This window comes from Dreissena polymorpha, chromosome 5 (genome assembly GCF_020536995.1).
Source record: "Dreissena polymorpha isolate Duluth1 chromosome 5, UMN_Dpol_1.0, whole genome shotgun sequence".
NCBI lineage: Eukaryota > Metazoa > Mollusca > Bivalvia > Myida > Dreissenidae > Dreissena > Dreissena polymorpha.
Window position 1 is genome coordinate 101,448,117 of NC_068359.1, and position 15,042 is coordinate 101,463,158.

General features: G+C 35.7%; 1 protein-coding gene across 1 annotated transcript in view; it reads left to right on the plus strand.

Annotated features, from left to right (window-relative positions):
• The window catches only part of LOC127831517 (uncharacterized), a 60,212-nt gene extending 45,376 nt beyond the window's left edge, over window positions 1–14,836 (plus strand). Inside the window, exons 5-6 of the mRNA XM_052356501.1 lie at window positions 13,294–14,288; window positions 14,815–14,836. Coding sequence (XP_052212461.1) covers window positions 13,294–14,288; window positions 14,815–14,836 — 1,017 coding nt within the window. The remainder of the gene's footprint in view (window positions 1–13,293; window positions 14,289–14,814) is intronic.
• Window positions 14,837–15,042: the final 206 nt, after the last annotated feature.

Below are 15,042 nucleotides of genomic sequence, written 5' to 3' on the forward strand. Positions count from 1 at the left end.
GTGCCAGTTCCAATGAAACAACATCCTCAAGAGACAGTGTCTGCACCAATGCAGTGCCATCCTCTAGAGACAGTGTCAGTAACCATGCAATGCCATAACAAGAGACAGTGTCAGTACCAATGTAATGACATCCACACGTGCCAGTGTAAGTACCAACGCAATAAAATCTCAAGATACAGTGTATGTACCAATGCAATGACATCTCAAGAGACAGTGTAAGTACCAATGTAATGACATCTCAAGAGACAGTGTAAGTACCAATGCAATGACATCCACAGTAGGCAGTGTCAGTACCAATGTTATGACATTCTCAACAGACAGTGTAAGTACCGATGTAATTACATCTCAAGAGGCAGTGTCAGCACTAATAAAATCACATCCTCAAGAGACAGTGTCAGTACCAATGCATTGACATCCTCAAGAGAGAGTGTCTGTACCACTGTAATGGCATCCTCAAGAGACAGTGTCAGTACCAATGTTATGACATCCTCAACAGACATTGTAAGTACCGATGCAATGACATCTCAAGAGGCAGTGTAAGCACTAATGAACTCACATCCTCAAGAGACAGTGTCCGTACCGATGCAATGACATCCTCAAGAGACAGTGTCAGTACCAATGTAATGACATCCTCAAGAGACAGTGTCAGCACTAATGAAATCACATCCTCAAGAGACAGTGTAAGTACCAATGCAATGACATCCTCAAGAGACAGTGTAAGTAACCAATGCAATGACATCTCAAGAGACAGTGTCAGCACTAATGAAACAACATCCTCAAGAAACAGGTGTCAGTACCAATGCAATGACATCCTCAAGAAACAGTGTCAGTACGAATTTAATGACATCTTCAAGAGACAGTGTCATTACCAATGCAATTACAACCACATGAGACAGTGTCAGTACCAATGTAATGACATACTCAAGAGCCAGTGTCAGTGCCAATGGAAAAACATCCTCAAGAAACCGTTTCAGTACCATTGCCATGACATCCTCAAGAGACAGTGTCAGTACCAATGCAATGACATGCACAAGAGACAGTGTCAGTACCAATGTAATGACATACCCAAGAGGCAGTGTCAGTACCAATGTAATGACAGCATCAAAAAGACTGTGTCAGTACCTATACAATAACATCCTTTTGTGGCGTGTCCGTTACAATAAAATGCAATTCTCAAAGGACAATGACAGTACCAATGCAAAAACATCTGCAAGAGAAGTGTTAGTACACATGAAATAACATCGGCATATGGCACTGTCTTTTTTTATATATTTCTAGTACCAATTCATTGACTACCAAGAAAGTTAATGAAATGCAAAGCGCCCTCAAGAAACAATGTTGGTAACAATACAATAACATAATCAAATGACACTGTCAGTACCAATGAGTTGACATCCGCAACAGACTTATTCAGTACAATTAAAACAACATCCTCTACAGACAGTGTCACTACCAATGGATTGACATCCGCAGCAGACATTGTCAATTCAATATCTTCCTAAACAGACAGTGTCATAACCAATGCTATAACCACCTCAAGAGACATTGTCAGTACCAATGTATTGACATCCGTAGAAGATAGTGCCAGAACCGATGCAAGAGGCAGCGTCAGAACCTTTTTAGTAATATCCTCAAGAGATATTACCAATGTAATGACATACTCAGGAGACAGTGTCAGGAACATCCTTAAAATACATTGGCAATACAAAACATATGTTGTAAAATACTTAAGAGAATATTTCAAAACAGATGTAGTAACATCCTTTAGAGAAAGTTTCAGTACCAATACATTATCACATGGCAGTGTCCGTACCAAAATCAGTGGCAAGCCCCGAGAAACATTGTCATAACATTTTCTTTAGGAAGATTCAAAGGTGAAAGATCATTATGTTTAGTCTGTTTTAGTATGTTTGAACACAAGTTTTGTCGGCGATACTCACCAACTGTCTTTACCTTCATGCCCACAACTTACTTTCAGGTTTGGAAAGCAATAGTTATCTTGGTACTGTTATTATTAAGTGTGAACCATTCAGGCTTTTAACGTCAACAGTGTATTTTAAATAATTTGTTATTAATAGCCATATTTCCTAATTGTTGAGGACAAGTGTAACAAACGCTGATTATGGGATATATTGCTGATTTAAAATAAGCGAATCCATTCTTGTAACTCTTCTCAAAAGGAGCGTTATTTCGCTTATTAGAAAAAATGTACTGTTTACATTCTTTTCCGAATCTTTGACACATGGTTTCGAATATTGTCATTTAATTAAACCATTAACAAGTCCCATTTGAGTGTTATGTACTGCAGAAATGCATAGAAAATCGCAATTGTAATTTATATTAAATAAAATGCATCCACGATTAAAACATACATTTATATAAAAAGCACGACTATACAATAAATAAGTCATGATTAAACATTTTGTCCATTGAAATTGTATGTACTACGCTTTTAGACAGCTACATAAACCAATTATAAATTCACTTTCGGCTACTTGCTAAATTATTTGCAAACTTAAAACACATTCAGCTAGGTATGAAGTGTATGAAATTTAATACAAGGTATATTTCTTCTTCCTGCTAAAGAAATTTGGTAAACAATTTATCGCTACTGAATATGGGCAATTTAAAACCGCTCGAGTAAAGCGGTGAATACGTTTCAAGATATGACTCAACATATTTTCAACCATGGTTATTATATGTTATAAGTCAAATTTGAATTTAAAGATACTTTAAGACAATGAATACATCTTATTTATATAAAAGTGATCATGTTTTATTCGTAGTATACTGCAAACAAAAAATACAAATATAGTGCAACAAAGCAGTTATTTTATCAACAGTTAAACCAAACAACCAACACATGTTTGCACCTTATTAAATAAACAGTACCACTCACCAAAATTTAACGACATAATTTCACCGTTTTAGTTGAAATATTATCTATCGACAACGCGAGCACGCAAAACTATAACAATACGCATAGCGAGGTTTATTGTGAAACATGTACCGATAATTTAAAATTGAATTATGATAATCATATCGCTTTGTTACATGTAGCTATTGAAGTCAATTGTCATGCTCAATTCTGCGTTAAGTCACATTTTACAACATGTCATTTTTTAAGGAATACATCTTATTTATATGAAAGTGATCATATTTTATTCGTAGTATACTGCAAACAAAAATACAAATATAGTGCAACAGAGCAATTATTTTATCAACAGTTAAACCACACAACCAACACAAACTGGTCACGTGATAATATCACGGTTTGGTGCACACTGCGCATTTGGTTTGTTACCTAGGAGTGTTAAGGTTGTTTACGATTAGTTATCGAGCGAATTAAATTGAATATCCTGTTCATCGTTCTATGTAAGTAAATGCTATGTTTAAGTGCTGAGGTTTGTGTTATCTTTTGTGTAATGCACGCAATGGAAAAAAGGCATATCTTTTAATAGCAACGTTGTAATTTTACTCGCAAAATATATTTGCTTGGGCGACGAGAATACGGTTTATATGTGGTATATATTTGATGTTTGACTTATTTATTTATTTCCACCGTCGAATATGAACAATTCAGTATTTGTTTGTTATCACTGTAATAGAAATTATCCTTGTAGATTGTTAAATGGAAAACAAACGCGCAACTCTAGTTATTACCTATATTGACTGTTCCATCGACTTAAACTGTCATTAAATGTATTTTTAATAAAAAAAATGGTTTACAATTTTTCACTATGTACCGATAAAATTGGGTTGTCATGGTCACAGTTTTACACCAAGTGCGTGTTTGTTCCTTAACACTTTGAAATCGCTTATGATACGACAAATATAAATGAAGCTAAACATAGTTGTGTATTTGTGTAATTATGCATTGGTATGTACAGTTGAAAAAGTATGCCAATCAATGTACATAGAATGCCATATCTAACGTTGACATCCTGATCAACATACATATACATGTATTACTGATGAGTTTCTTAAGAGTTGCGATGTAGAAATTAGTTTTCTCCCGAAAAGTTTGCTAAATAGTCTTTTGATGAACGAATTCTAGAAATTTCCGAACAACTTGGATCCACGAAATGCTACTAAAAGTGGCTATATACGATTATTGAAACATTATATGGTTGCAATTGTATACTCATATATGAATATAAACCAGCAGTGCTTAATACAATAAATTAACTTATAATGGTACTTCAAATCAAATGTTCTTATATTTAATGGACAGGTTACGCACAATCCGATACGTCTCTTACATGTTTGTTAAAGACTCAAATTTTGTGTAGTTTTTTGTCATTAGCACACATCTGAACAATTTATGGGACGAGTTTAAACCTGCACGTGTCTTTTTACATAAATAAGTTTTCGATTGATAAAACGAACAATATTGGAAATTATATAAAACATTATTTGTATAGCCTGAACCTTTCTAAAGGTCTAAGGAATCTATCATTAGGCCATTAAGAGCTAACTTGGGAATGGTGCGCCAACTAGCGAGCCTTTATATTGTCCCATGGGGGCAAGTTTTAATATTTAAACGTGTATATTTTTCGATGAAATCACATTTGACATTAATACAGTTAATCAACGGTTCGTGGAAATTCAATATTTGCTTATGTCATCAAAACGGTACTCATACGTCGAGGCAATTGTGCAGATGTTATGGAACCTGTAATGTACATAATTATATGAGGACGTGTTTTTTTGGGCAATATCAACTATAGCTTTTAATGAACTTATCGCAACGTAAATACCATATCGCCGTTGAAAATTAAGGTCGTTTTTCAGTTCATAAAACCTCTCCTTACGGCGTCTGTCTGTAGGTTTTTGGAATACATCATTCGTCAAAAAAGAGCTAACTTGAGAAGTGTGCGTCAACTAACGATTTATCGTGTCCTATTGGTGTTGGTTTTTTAGTCAAGTAGTATATTTTCAATTATGGCTCATGTGACAAATGTGTTCTATCTCATTTAAGACTAGAATAACTCCATACTGCTTGTGCATAGAACACATGGTCAGGAGCTACGCCGTCCTCTATTGAGCCACACCTTGTCTTGTCTTATGAGCGGACGTGGAAGCTAATGACTAGAATGTGTTGATGCACATGATCATTTTCGCATTGGTATAACACTATCTTTTGGTCAAAACAACTGACAGGATATTTCGGAAACACGTGTTTCTGTTTTCATAAAAATGTATATAGAATGTACCAAATGAGGTTAATGTTATCAAAAAAAGGCATAACAACGAGTGCATATAGGTGACATATTTAAATATTTTATAAAGCGGACTCTATGAGGTGCGCACGTGATAACTCTGATCTACGCACGCGTTAGCTTTGCGATAACAATGACGTGCGCTCGTGATAGATATGACTTACAAACGCGTTAGCTAAGCGATATCAATAACGTGCGCACGCGATTGGTATGCTTTACGCACGCGTTAGGTACGCGATGACAATTACGTGCGCCCGCGATAGATATGACCTGCGCACGCGTTAGCTATGCGATAACAATGACGTGCGCACGTCATAGATATGACTTGAAAACGCGTTAGCTAAGCGATAACAATGACGTGCGCACGCGAAAGCTATGACTTACGCACGCGTTAGCTATGCGATAACAATGACGTGCGCAAGCGATAGCTATGACCTACGCACGCGAAAGCTATTCGATAACAATGACGTGCGCAGGCAATAGATATGACTTACCAACGCGTTAGCTATGTTATAACAATGAAGTGCGCAAGCGATAAATATAATACAAACGTAATTATATAATAAATAATAAAACGTAAACGATATATATGACTTACGCACGCGTAAGCTATGCGATAACAATGACGTATGCGCGCGATAGATATGACTTACGCACGCGTCAACTATGCGATAACAACAACGTGAGCACGCGATAGTTATGACTTACGCACGCATTAGCTACACGATAAAAATGACGTGCGCACACGATAGATATGTCTAACGCAAGCGTTAGCTACGCGATGACAATTACATGCACACGCGATAGATATGACCTGCGCACGCGTTAGCTATGCGATAGCAATGACGTGCGCACGCGATAGCTATGACCTGCGCACGCGTTAGCTATGCGATAACAATGACGTGCGCACGCGATACATATGATTTACGCACGCGTCAGCTATGCGATAACGATGACGTGAACACGCGATTGATATGACATACGCACGCGTTAGCTATGCAATACCAATGACGTCACCACGCGATAGATATGACTTACGCATGCAATAGCTTTGATGTGTACACGCGATAGCCATGACGTGCTACGTAGACAATTTAATTTTAGCTAAGATTAACTGTTTTGTTTGTGTGTTCTTTTTACAAAAAATTTACAAAAAATGCAATCGTCATGTTTAATGGCCAAATAGGCGTTGTTTGGATAACATCCATTGTCACTTGAGTCCCAAATTGGCCATATGTAGTACATACATATATTTTTGCGTTACATCAAATGGTGCATGAACGAGTCTTAAGGGCCATGATTTACGACGTCCTTGACAAAAGCGGCATATAATGATATTTCAGATAAGATTCCCTAAATGGGGTCCTTCTCAGTTCATTAAAAAGGCATACTCCTTAAATGGATAAAAAAAACTATGTACAAGTATGGGAAAAACGATAATTTTTATAATTGCCCTGTAAAAGAATAAGTGTCGTTAAGTGTTTGTCGTTAAGTAATAAGTTGGGTGTCGGAATATAAAACTGGCATACTGGTATTTTTAGTTATCAATTTAAGTCACATTTTGCTTTATAAATTGTACTCGAGCATTTTGCGACTTATTGAATGACTATGTTACCCGATATCAACATTTCATCGGGGATTTGCAGAGCACCAAGCTTTCCTGAAATTCAACAGTGATTTCAAACTCTTTACCGGTTTGTAATCTTTCTTCTATGTTAGTACTTTTTATCATTTTAAAGTTAAATGAACTGTGCCACAGTAAAAGAGACATTAAGGCGATTGTAGCCAGTTTGGATCTAGATCAGCCTGCGGTGGCTTGAAAGCTGTTTGCTTAAAAGCGGTTTTCTGACAATAACAAATAATTTAATTTGATACTGATTGGACTGCGCTTTTCCTGTGACCTGGCTCAAATAATAGAATTGTCATTAATCAAATTATTTATTTCGAACATTAATCTTTTTTTTTTCTTGTCCCTCGGGATCAATGACTTCAGCATTTTCGAGTTGAGAATTGAATACTGCTTAAGGCTATGCTAGGGGGCGTGAGAGATGTTGCACCTTCCATTATCGCTCGATTGTTCATTGTCGACTCGGGTACTACTTACATGTACCCCGGGTACATTGATTCTCCACTAAATAAGCAAATTAGAAAAACCACAAAATAAATATATTTTGATTATGTTTTGTTTTTATTCAAAAATTCATTTGTTTTTTATACAAAACCAGAAAGTTTGGCGTATTTGCCCAGTCCCTGTGATCTTTCCCCTGTGATCAATTGTGGATCAATTATTAATTTAAACAATTAGCTTTGCATTATTGGCAATAAATGTTGTAATAAATGTAATAGGCACAAATGCAGTACTTATCTACACTAATTTACACAAAAAATCACCAGTATGCAAGATATTCTTAAAACAAAAATATATACATTGATCCGTAAAATAACTTCTCCTCCCATAAGCGAAAACAAATGCATTGCATACTAGTCGCCGTCCTCCAGGGCGACGCCAATAACAAGATGTATGTTGACGCATTTAAATACTTGTTTCCAGCATCAATCAATCGTCTGGTTTGCATTCAACCATTGAGTAGTTTTGACAAAGTGTGAGATTTTGACCGAAATTTGATTTTTGTTTTCATGTACGTGTTGTTTTCTGTGTTTGTATTGTGTCTGGTGTCGTATTGACTAGCAATTGATCACTTGCCGTACATAAAGTACTTTGTGCTATAATAAGGTGTCTGACAGGTTGACGCAGCTTAAGATTCACATTGTATATAGTTCCCAAACCAAATCAGTTCGATAGACACTAAAATATATACACAATTCCTCGTAACTATTTCATAAAGTGTGCGTTATACCGATTAATTAACTAATTAATTAATTCTTAGAGAAATGCACACATAATAGTGCTTAAGCCTAACGTGTCAAACGTTTTGATATTACCATACAGCAATTTTGCCCTGTGCTTATGTGGTTTTCAACGTTATACAAGTTTTTACACGTAATACATTGTGCATATATTTGGCATATCTCGCAAACACGTATATCGGTACGTTCATAAAAGCTTAGCATTAGGGCAAGTTTATAATTATCTTAAAAGCACACAGAGCTGTTGTTTTACTTTTTACTTACAAAGAAAACGCGCTTAAGGTTTTATACACATTTAATTGAATAAGGTTTTTCCACGGAATAAGTTCATCGTTCTATGAACATAAATACTCAAAATCATCGAATATTTCGTAAAATATTTCGTAAAATAAAGTTAACCCATACAAAATCAGCGTTCCTTATAGTAATAGCCAATATTTCAACGCTAGATATGGTAGGGTAACACAGATTTAACGAGATATAAAATGCTTGTTTTTTTTGTTGTTGCACAATATATTCCATTTCAATTTCCTGAAACGATATCTATTCATACGACACACGAAAACTAACTTGGTACATGAACATTTTTTCGAATATATTGTTCAACAAAAAAGAAAAAAAGCATTTTGTATCGTGTTAAATGTATGTTACCAGACCACATCCAGCTTTGAAATTTTCGCTATTGCTATACGAAACATTGATGTTTTATGTGTTAACTTTATTTCCTTTTAATATTGTACGAAATATTTGTTGATTTTGAGTGTGTATGGGATTTTAAACGTCTATAACAGGCTTATATAATGAAACCAGTTAATACACGTATGTGTGCCTTTTGGTATGTTCTTGATAAAGTACGTAATATCGTAGTTTCACGAGATTATAAAATGTTAACACAAGTGTTTTTCATTTTCTAAACAATTGTGAACAATGTGAAATCAAAAAAGATTGTCTCGATCTGCTAATCATAGACCCGTATTTGTTTTTAACAGATTATTATAGTAACAGTATTATTATAGTATCGGACACGCTCGTATCTCCCGAAGTATGTGAACTTACGGCGTGGAGGGGGATATGTTTACACGAGATAATTAGCTTGTAGGCACTGGTAAATAATTCGTAGGAAAGACATAATCAAAGAACTAAGATGCATGTTGTTTAAAGCAGGTTTTAAAACTTCTGACAGAATGGAAGCCACCATATTTTTGGGCCATATAAAGCGGAATGAATCGCGCATTGCAATGTCTTTAAACTGTGTGTATTCACATTGATTTCCTAATATTTCTGTAATACGAATTAGGTATCTGGTTTACAAGGTAATACGTTGTTTGCCATTAATTAAAACTTTCCTCAAAGAAGGAGGGTGACATACATGTATTTTTAACCGAGCACTTTAACTTTAAAAGTTCACGAAACAACGCAGTCAAAACTTAAATAATTCTTATAAAGCATCAGCTCATCATACATCTCTAGTCTATACACGCAAAGCCTAAGATGAGACACGTTGAATCGCTATACATTGCGGCTTATCAAATAATGTCAAACTTGCTCAATATTTTATGTACATTTACATGATATAAAGCTTCTACTGTTCAATACTTTATCATGTACATTTTCATTCTAAAAATGTTTTTAGACGATGTGATATATATTGCGCTGGTAATATTGTTCCTTATGAAACCGAAACGAACGTACACATCATTTGATTACTGCAATTTATTTTATAGATAATGCATATTAGCTTAGAAATAAAAAAAAGTTGTTTACTATTCAAACTGATGTACTACAAAGTACAATTAAAGTTGATGATGGTCTGTTGGATATCTTTGAATTAACTGTTCGCTAATTATTGTTTACATGTTTGCTAGCAATAAACCATTAGTTCAAATACGGTTATTGTAATCCTTCAGTTTGACACAGAGTTACAATACAATCGCCTGCAAAGAAGTTCAAACTTGTCGCTGCAGAAGCGTTACAAGCAATGGAGGCGCCGGATGTGGGAGCGACTACTGGGGCAACTCCAGTGGCAGTCAACGACCACGGAGCCATGGAGACGGTTGCGGAGGACACTGTGGAGCCAAGAACGAGCCAATGTGAGCTGAATATATATAACCATGTGCCACTGGCTATTTGAATAAACAATCAACGGAACATTTATTAAATAATTGTTTGCTTTTACCGAAAGCTTATATCAACACTGAGTGCAAAGTAAAGGGGGAAATTCACAAAGGCCACCATTTTACATAGAGATTATTACATAACATCGTATCTAAAATTTGAATTGACTCTGTTTTGTTTGCAGTTAGGTTTAAAATACGAACTAGCTCCGTTCAACTAATGTTTATTAATTTTAAATACGCCACATATTATTAGTACAAAAAGGTTGTCCCAACACAAACGGCCGAGGTTAAAACTGTCTTCTTTAATTTGCTCACATGTTCTTTACTGTTAACACTTGAAACGTTGTAATTTATTACACTATAGTTTCATTCATAGGTGCGCGGGAACTGAAATCATACGCAATAAGAAGGAAAGAAGACTTTGAATCGGTTGCAATGGACGGATGTGACGTTCGGGTTGCCAATACGGAGGCGGCTGTGCAAGAAGTAAAAGCACAAACACGAAAATGGAAAGAGAACCTTGAATCCGTTATGGACGGCAGTGACGTTTCCGTTACAAATACTGAGGCAGGTTTGCGAGAAATAATAGCATATACAATGAAAGGGAAAATAGAAAAAGATGACCTTGAATCGACCGAAATGGATGACAGTGACGTTATTGTTGCAAACACTGAAGAAGGTGTTCGGAAAGTGATAGCACACACAATAAAAGGGAAAGAAGACATTGAAACGACCGTAATGGACGGAAGTGACGTTCTTAATGCAAATACTGAGGCATGTGTGCGGGAAGTGATAGCATACACAATAAAAGGAAAAGAAGACCTTGAATCGACCGTAATGGACGGAAGTGACGTTCTTCATGCAAATACTGAGGCATGTGTGCGGAAAGTGATAGCACACACGATTAAATGGAAAGAGGACCTTGAATCGACCGTAATGGACGGCATTGACGTTGTTAATGCAAATACTGGAGCATGTGTGCGGGAAGTAATAGCACACACAATAAAAGTAAAAGACGACATTGAATCGGCCGTAATTGAAGGAAGTGACATTCTTAATGCAAATACTGAGGCATGTGTGCAGGAATTGATAGCACACACACTAAAAGGAAAAGAGGACATTGAAACGACCGTAACGGCTCTAGTCGACGTTGCAAAAAGAGAAATCCAAGATTCCAAGACAAAGAAGGACGACAAGGATTACGAATTGCAATACAAAGGTAAGCATGCATGCATTTATTATGCATAAATATTCTTTGTTGTAAACAATTCAAACTGTTCAATGCTTTAGGAACACATGAATGAAATACCTGGGAAAAATGCGTTTTTAAGGTGTAAATTTGCATTAAAACGCCATGCACTGTTTCCAATAGAAATAGTACAGTTTTCATTATACGATGGTTGTCCCAAAACTCTGTGAATAATTAAATGAACATACTAATTCTAAATGTATGACCTTTTTGCATATATATTATGTCAACATATTTTATTTAACTTTAATCGGAACCTGCGTTAATCTGAGAATTGTCATTAATTATAAAGAATGCATTATATCATTGCGTTATTAAACACGTATAAATATGAGTTTGAATCAACATCAAGCAATTATGCATATTTAAGTTCATTAAATTTTACCGCTATTATTTTAACGCCGTGTAAAAAAGTAATGCCGTCCACAGCGAAGAAAGAATGCATGGCAAAATGTTCATTTATTGTACTGATTTCGTAATGATACCTTTCTATACTGTTTAAAAATGCGTTGTAAAGAACAGTTCAACGTTATTTTTTCAACGCAAGTTTAGAAGTGGCTGAGAAGTAAAAACCGATAAAATAATTATTGAAAGGGGTTAAACCATGATAGATATACCAATATACAAACATTCAGACTAATACAAAGTGAAGAAGGGACCAGCAGTTTTAACGTCGGGATGAATTTTTTTCTGCAACATTCTTATAATAATGTTTTGACACTTTCTTAGTTTTAAACAGTTTGTTAAAGTCGCGGGTTTACAATGATTGCAAGAGAGTCGCGGTGAATACTACAGAAGAGTAAGTGCCGTGTTTTAGACGACATACCTCGTGTATCGGTTACAAAGATTCGAGTACCAAAGTTTTTTTACACTTAATTTTTGTTAAATTTTCATAAACAAATTAATGTGGTTGATTTTCATATTTATAAAATTAAATTGTACTATAAAATATGTTAAAACATGATGAAAACACATGATTTAGCGTAAAAACCATTTGTTTCAATTGAAATTGCTTTTTGTAAAAACCATTCGGCCTCTTCTACGGACGCCTTTTGTTACAGTTGTGTTACATACCTTGCTTATAATTTCTCATCAAACACTATGACCATGATTCATTATTATATGTATAAAATGCATCATCGTCACCATCATCATATAAGTACCGAAAATCGCAAGCGCAGGCTTCATTTTGTACTAAAATGTAGTATTTTCATTAAATACTTGATTGAAACGTTATTATTATATAAACCCCTATACATTCTGTCAATATGAACCTGTAACAAATTAGATGATTTCGGTTATTTGTGTGGCATTTCTTATCAATTAAAACGTTTTAACCAGCTCTTGTTATTGATATAAATATTGTTATATGGTCATGTAAAATCACTGTTACTTTGTATTATATTGTTATATCATTCTGACTTTATTTTCAGAGTTCCATGACATGTTAATTGAGCACTACAGACGGACTCAGAGTACGGTATCGGTTTCCCCGATATGGGACGGTCATGACAAACCTATACATACTGTATTTGTGCGACCAAATTTAAATTATATTACAATCGAGGATGATGGATCCCGACGGAAAACGGATAACGAAGTGCTCCAATACAAAGACTTAGTTTACAAAGAAAACAAGCTCAACAAACGAGTAATTATACAAGGTGAGCCCGGGATGGGCAAGACTACACTGTTATCTAAGTTCGTGCTTGACTGGTGTGAGGCTGCGTCGTCTGAATCTCAGGAGTACAGTGCCAATTTTAGTGATCTGGAAACGTTGAAGGGTTTCAAATTTCTTTTCCATTTATCTCTCAGAGATTCGCCCGAAACATCAGAGGTAGTAAAGATGATAAAAACACAACTAATTGACAAAATGTACGCAGATGAAGATGAACGTAAACAGGTGTACACACTACTGCAGCATATCCTGAAAACAGACAAATGTATCCTCTGTATGGACGGGCTAAACGAATGGACTACTGACTTGAACAATGACCCATTTCCAATAATTGCCACTTGTCACAAGCAATGTGTAGCGTTAATAACAACTCGACCATGGACAATGGTGGACAAGAGAATCAAGGATTCTGGCATTGACCTTTTGATAGAAGTAAGCGGAATAATGGATAAAGAACAGCTAGTGATATTCATCATCAAAAGTCGTCAGACCAACACCAGCAAGTCACACAAAAGGTTTATGTCGTATGTTAAAGAACATAAGTTAGAGCATTTTCTTGCGTCTCCATTGCTTTTGACGCTGCTAGTAAGTGTGTGGATAAATAGTCAGCATTTTAGTGGATCGTTGTGCGAAATGAACTGCATTTTGCTTGATAATCTTTTCAGGAAAGCAACAAAACATGAAGGCAAATTTAGTCATGCACAATTTCTATGCTTGAAGGGAACGAACTATATTTATCCACGCGTCGAAATGTTGAATTCTCTTGCAAAACTTGCATTTGAGTGTACGTTCTCATCGGGAAAATCTCTCGTATTTTCCAAGGAGAAAGTATTGGAGAGTTTATCTCCAGAACATCTGAAATTTTCCCTTCAAGCTGGAATCTTATCAGAAAGGTACATTTCTTCATTACGTTCTGAGTTCTCGTTTCTGCACGAGACTATGCAGGAATTTCTTGCTGCATTTCATATCGCACAATCAAATGGTATCTCAATATCAAGTATCCTTGGAACGATACGTCATGTGCTAGAAATCTGTCAGGTATTTATGTACCTATGCGGACTTGACATTGAGAAGGCTAACACACTTTTAGACTCAGCTGTCCATGACCTCAAGGGCGACATAAGTCATGGATTGAGTGCATACGTGAATGGAAGGTATTTCAACAATAAGATATCTGTATTTCATGAAGAGAATAAAAACTTGTTGAACGTTGCCCCTGCTAAGCGTAATGATACTGAAACCTATGACTACAATGCACATTGTGTGTCTATAGCAATATTATTCCAGAGAATGCTCATTGCGGGTTTTAAAGAGGCTGAAGCCAGCAAACAAAATGTATCTTATCTGGTGTGTAATGACTTCATATTCGACGAATACCTACATGATTCTGAATTAGGCTACTTGAAGTCAATGTTAATGAACAATATATCACGTGTACGTTCACTTATTCTACAAAGTAATACACTACTAACTAAAGAAATACTCACAGTACTTCAAATGTCAAAGGCTTGTCTTACACGCTTAATGATACCTGGACACCACGAATTGTATAGAGCATTTAGTGATTTGAAAATAACGGAGCTTGTTTTAGAAAGGTACATGAATGTACCGGTGCTCTCTGACGTGATACATTCTCTTTCCATGTTAAGTTATTTACAACTAAAAGAAGGCAATTTGCAGGACGAATTGTGTGTTCCTGTAGCTTTAAAGCATTTGGTATTGAATAAGATTACATGTTCTGCTGGGTATCTGAGCAGGATGCTAGTGCGCTTATCGTCATTAGAGCACAACATACTTTGCGACTTGCATAATTGTTCTGTGGAGTCTGATAATCACAAAACAAACTTTGCATATCATGGAGCAAATACGGATATACCCGTAGTGCACAGTGAATTGTTGTCATGTGAC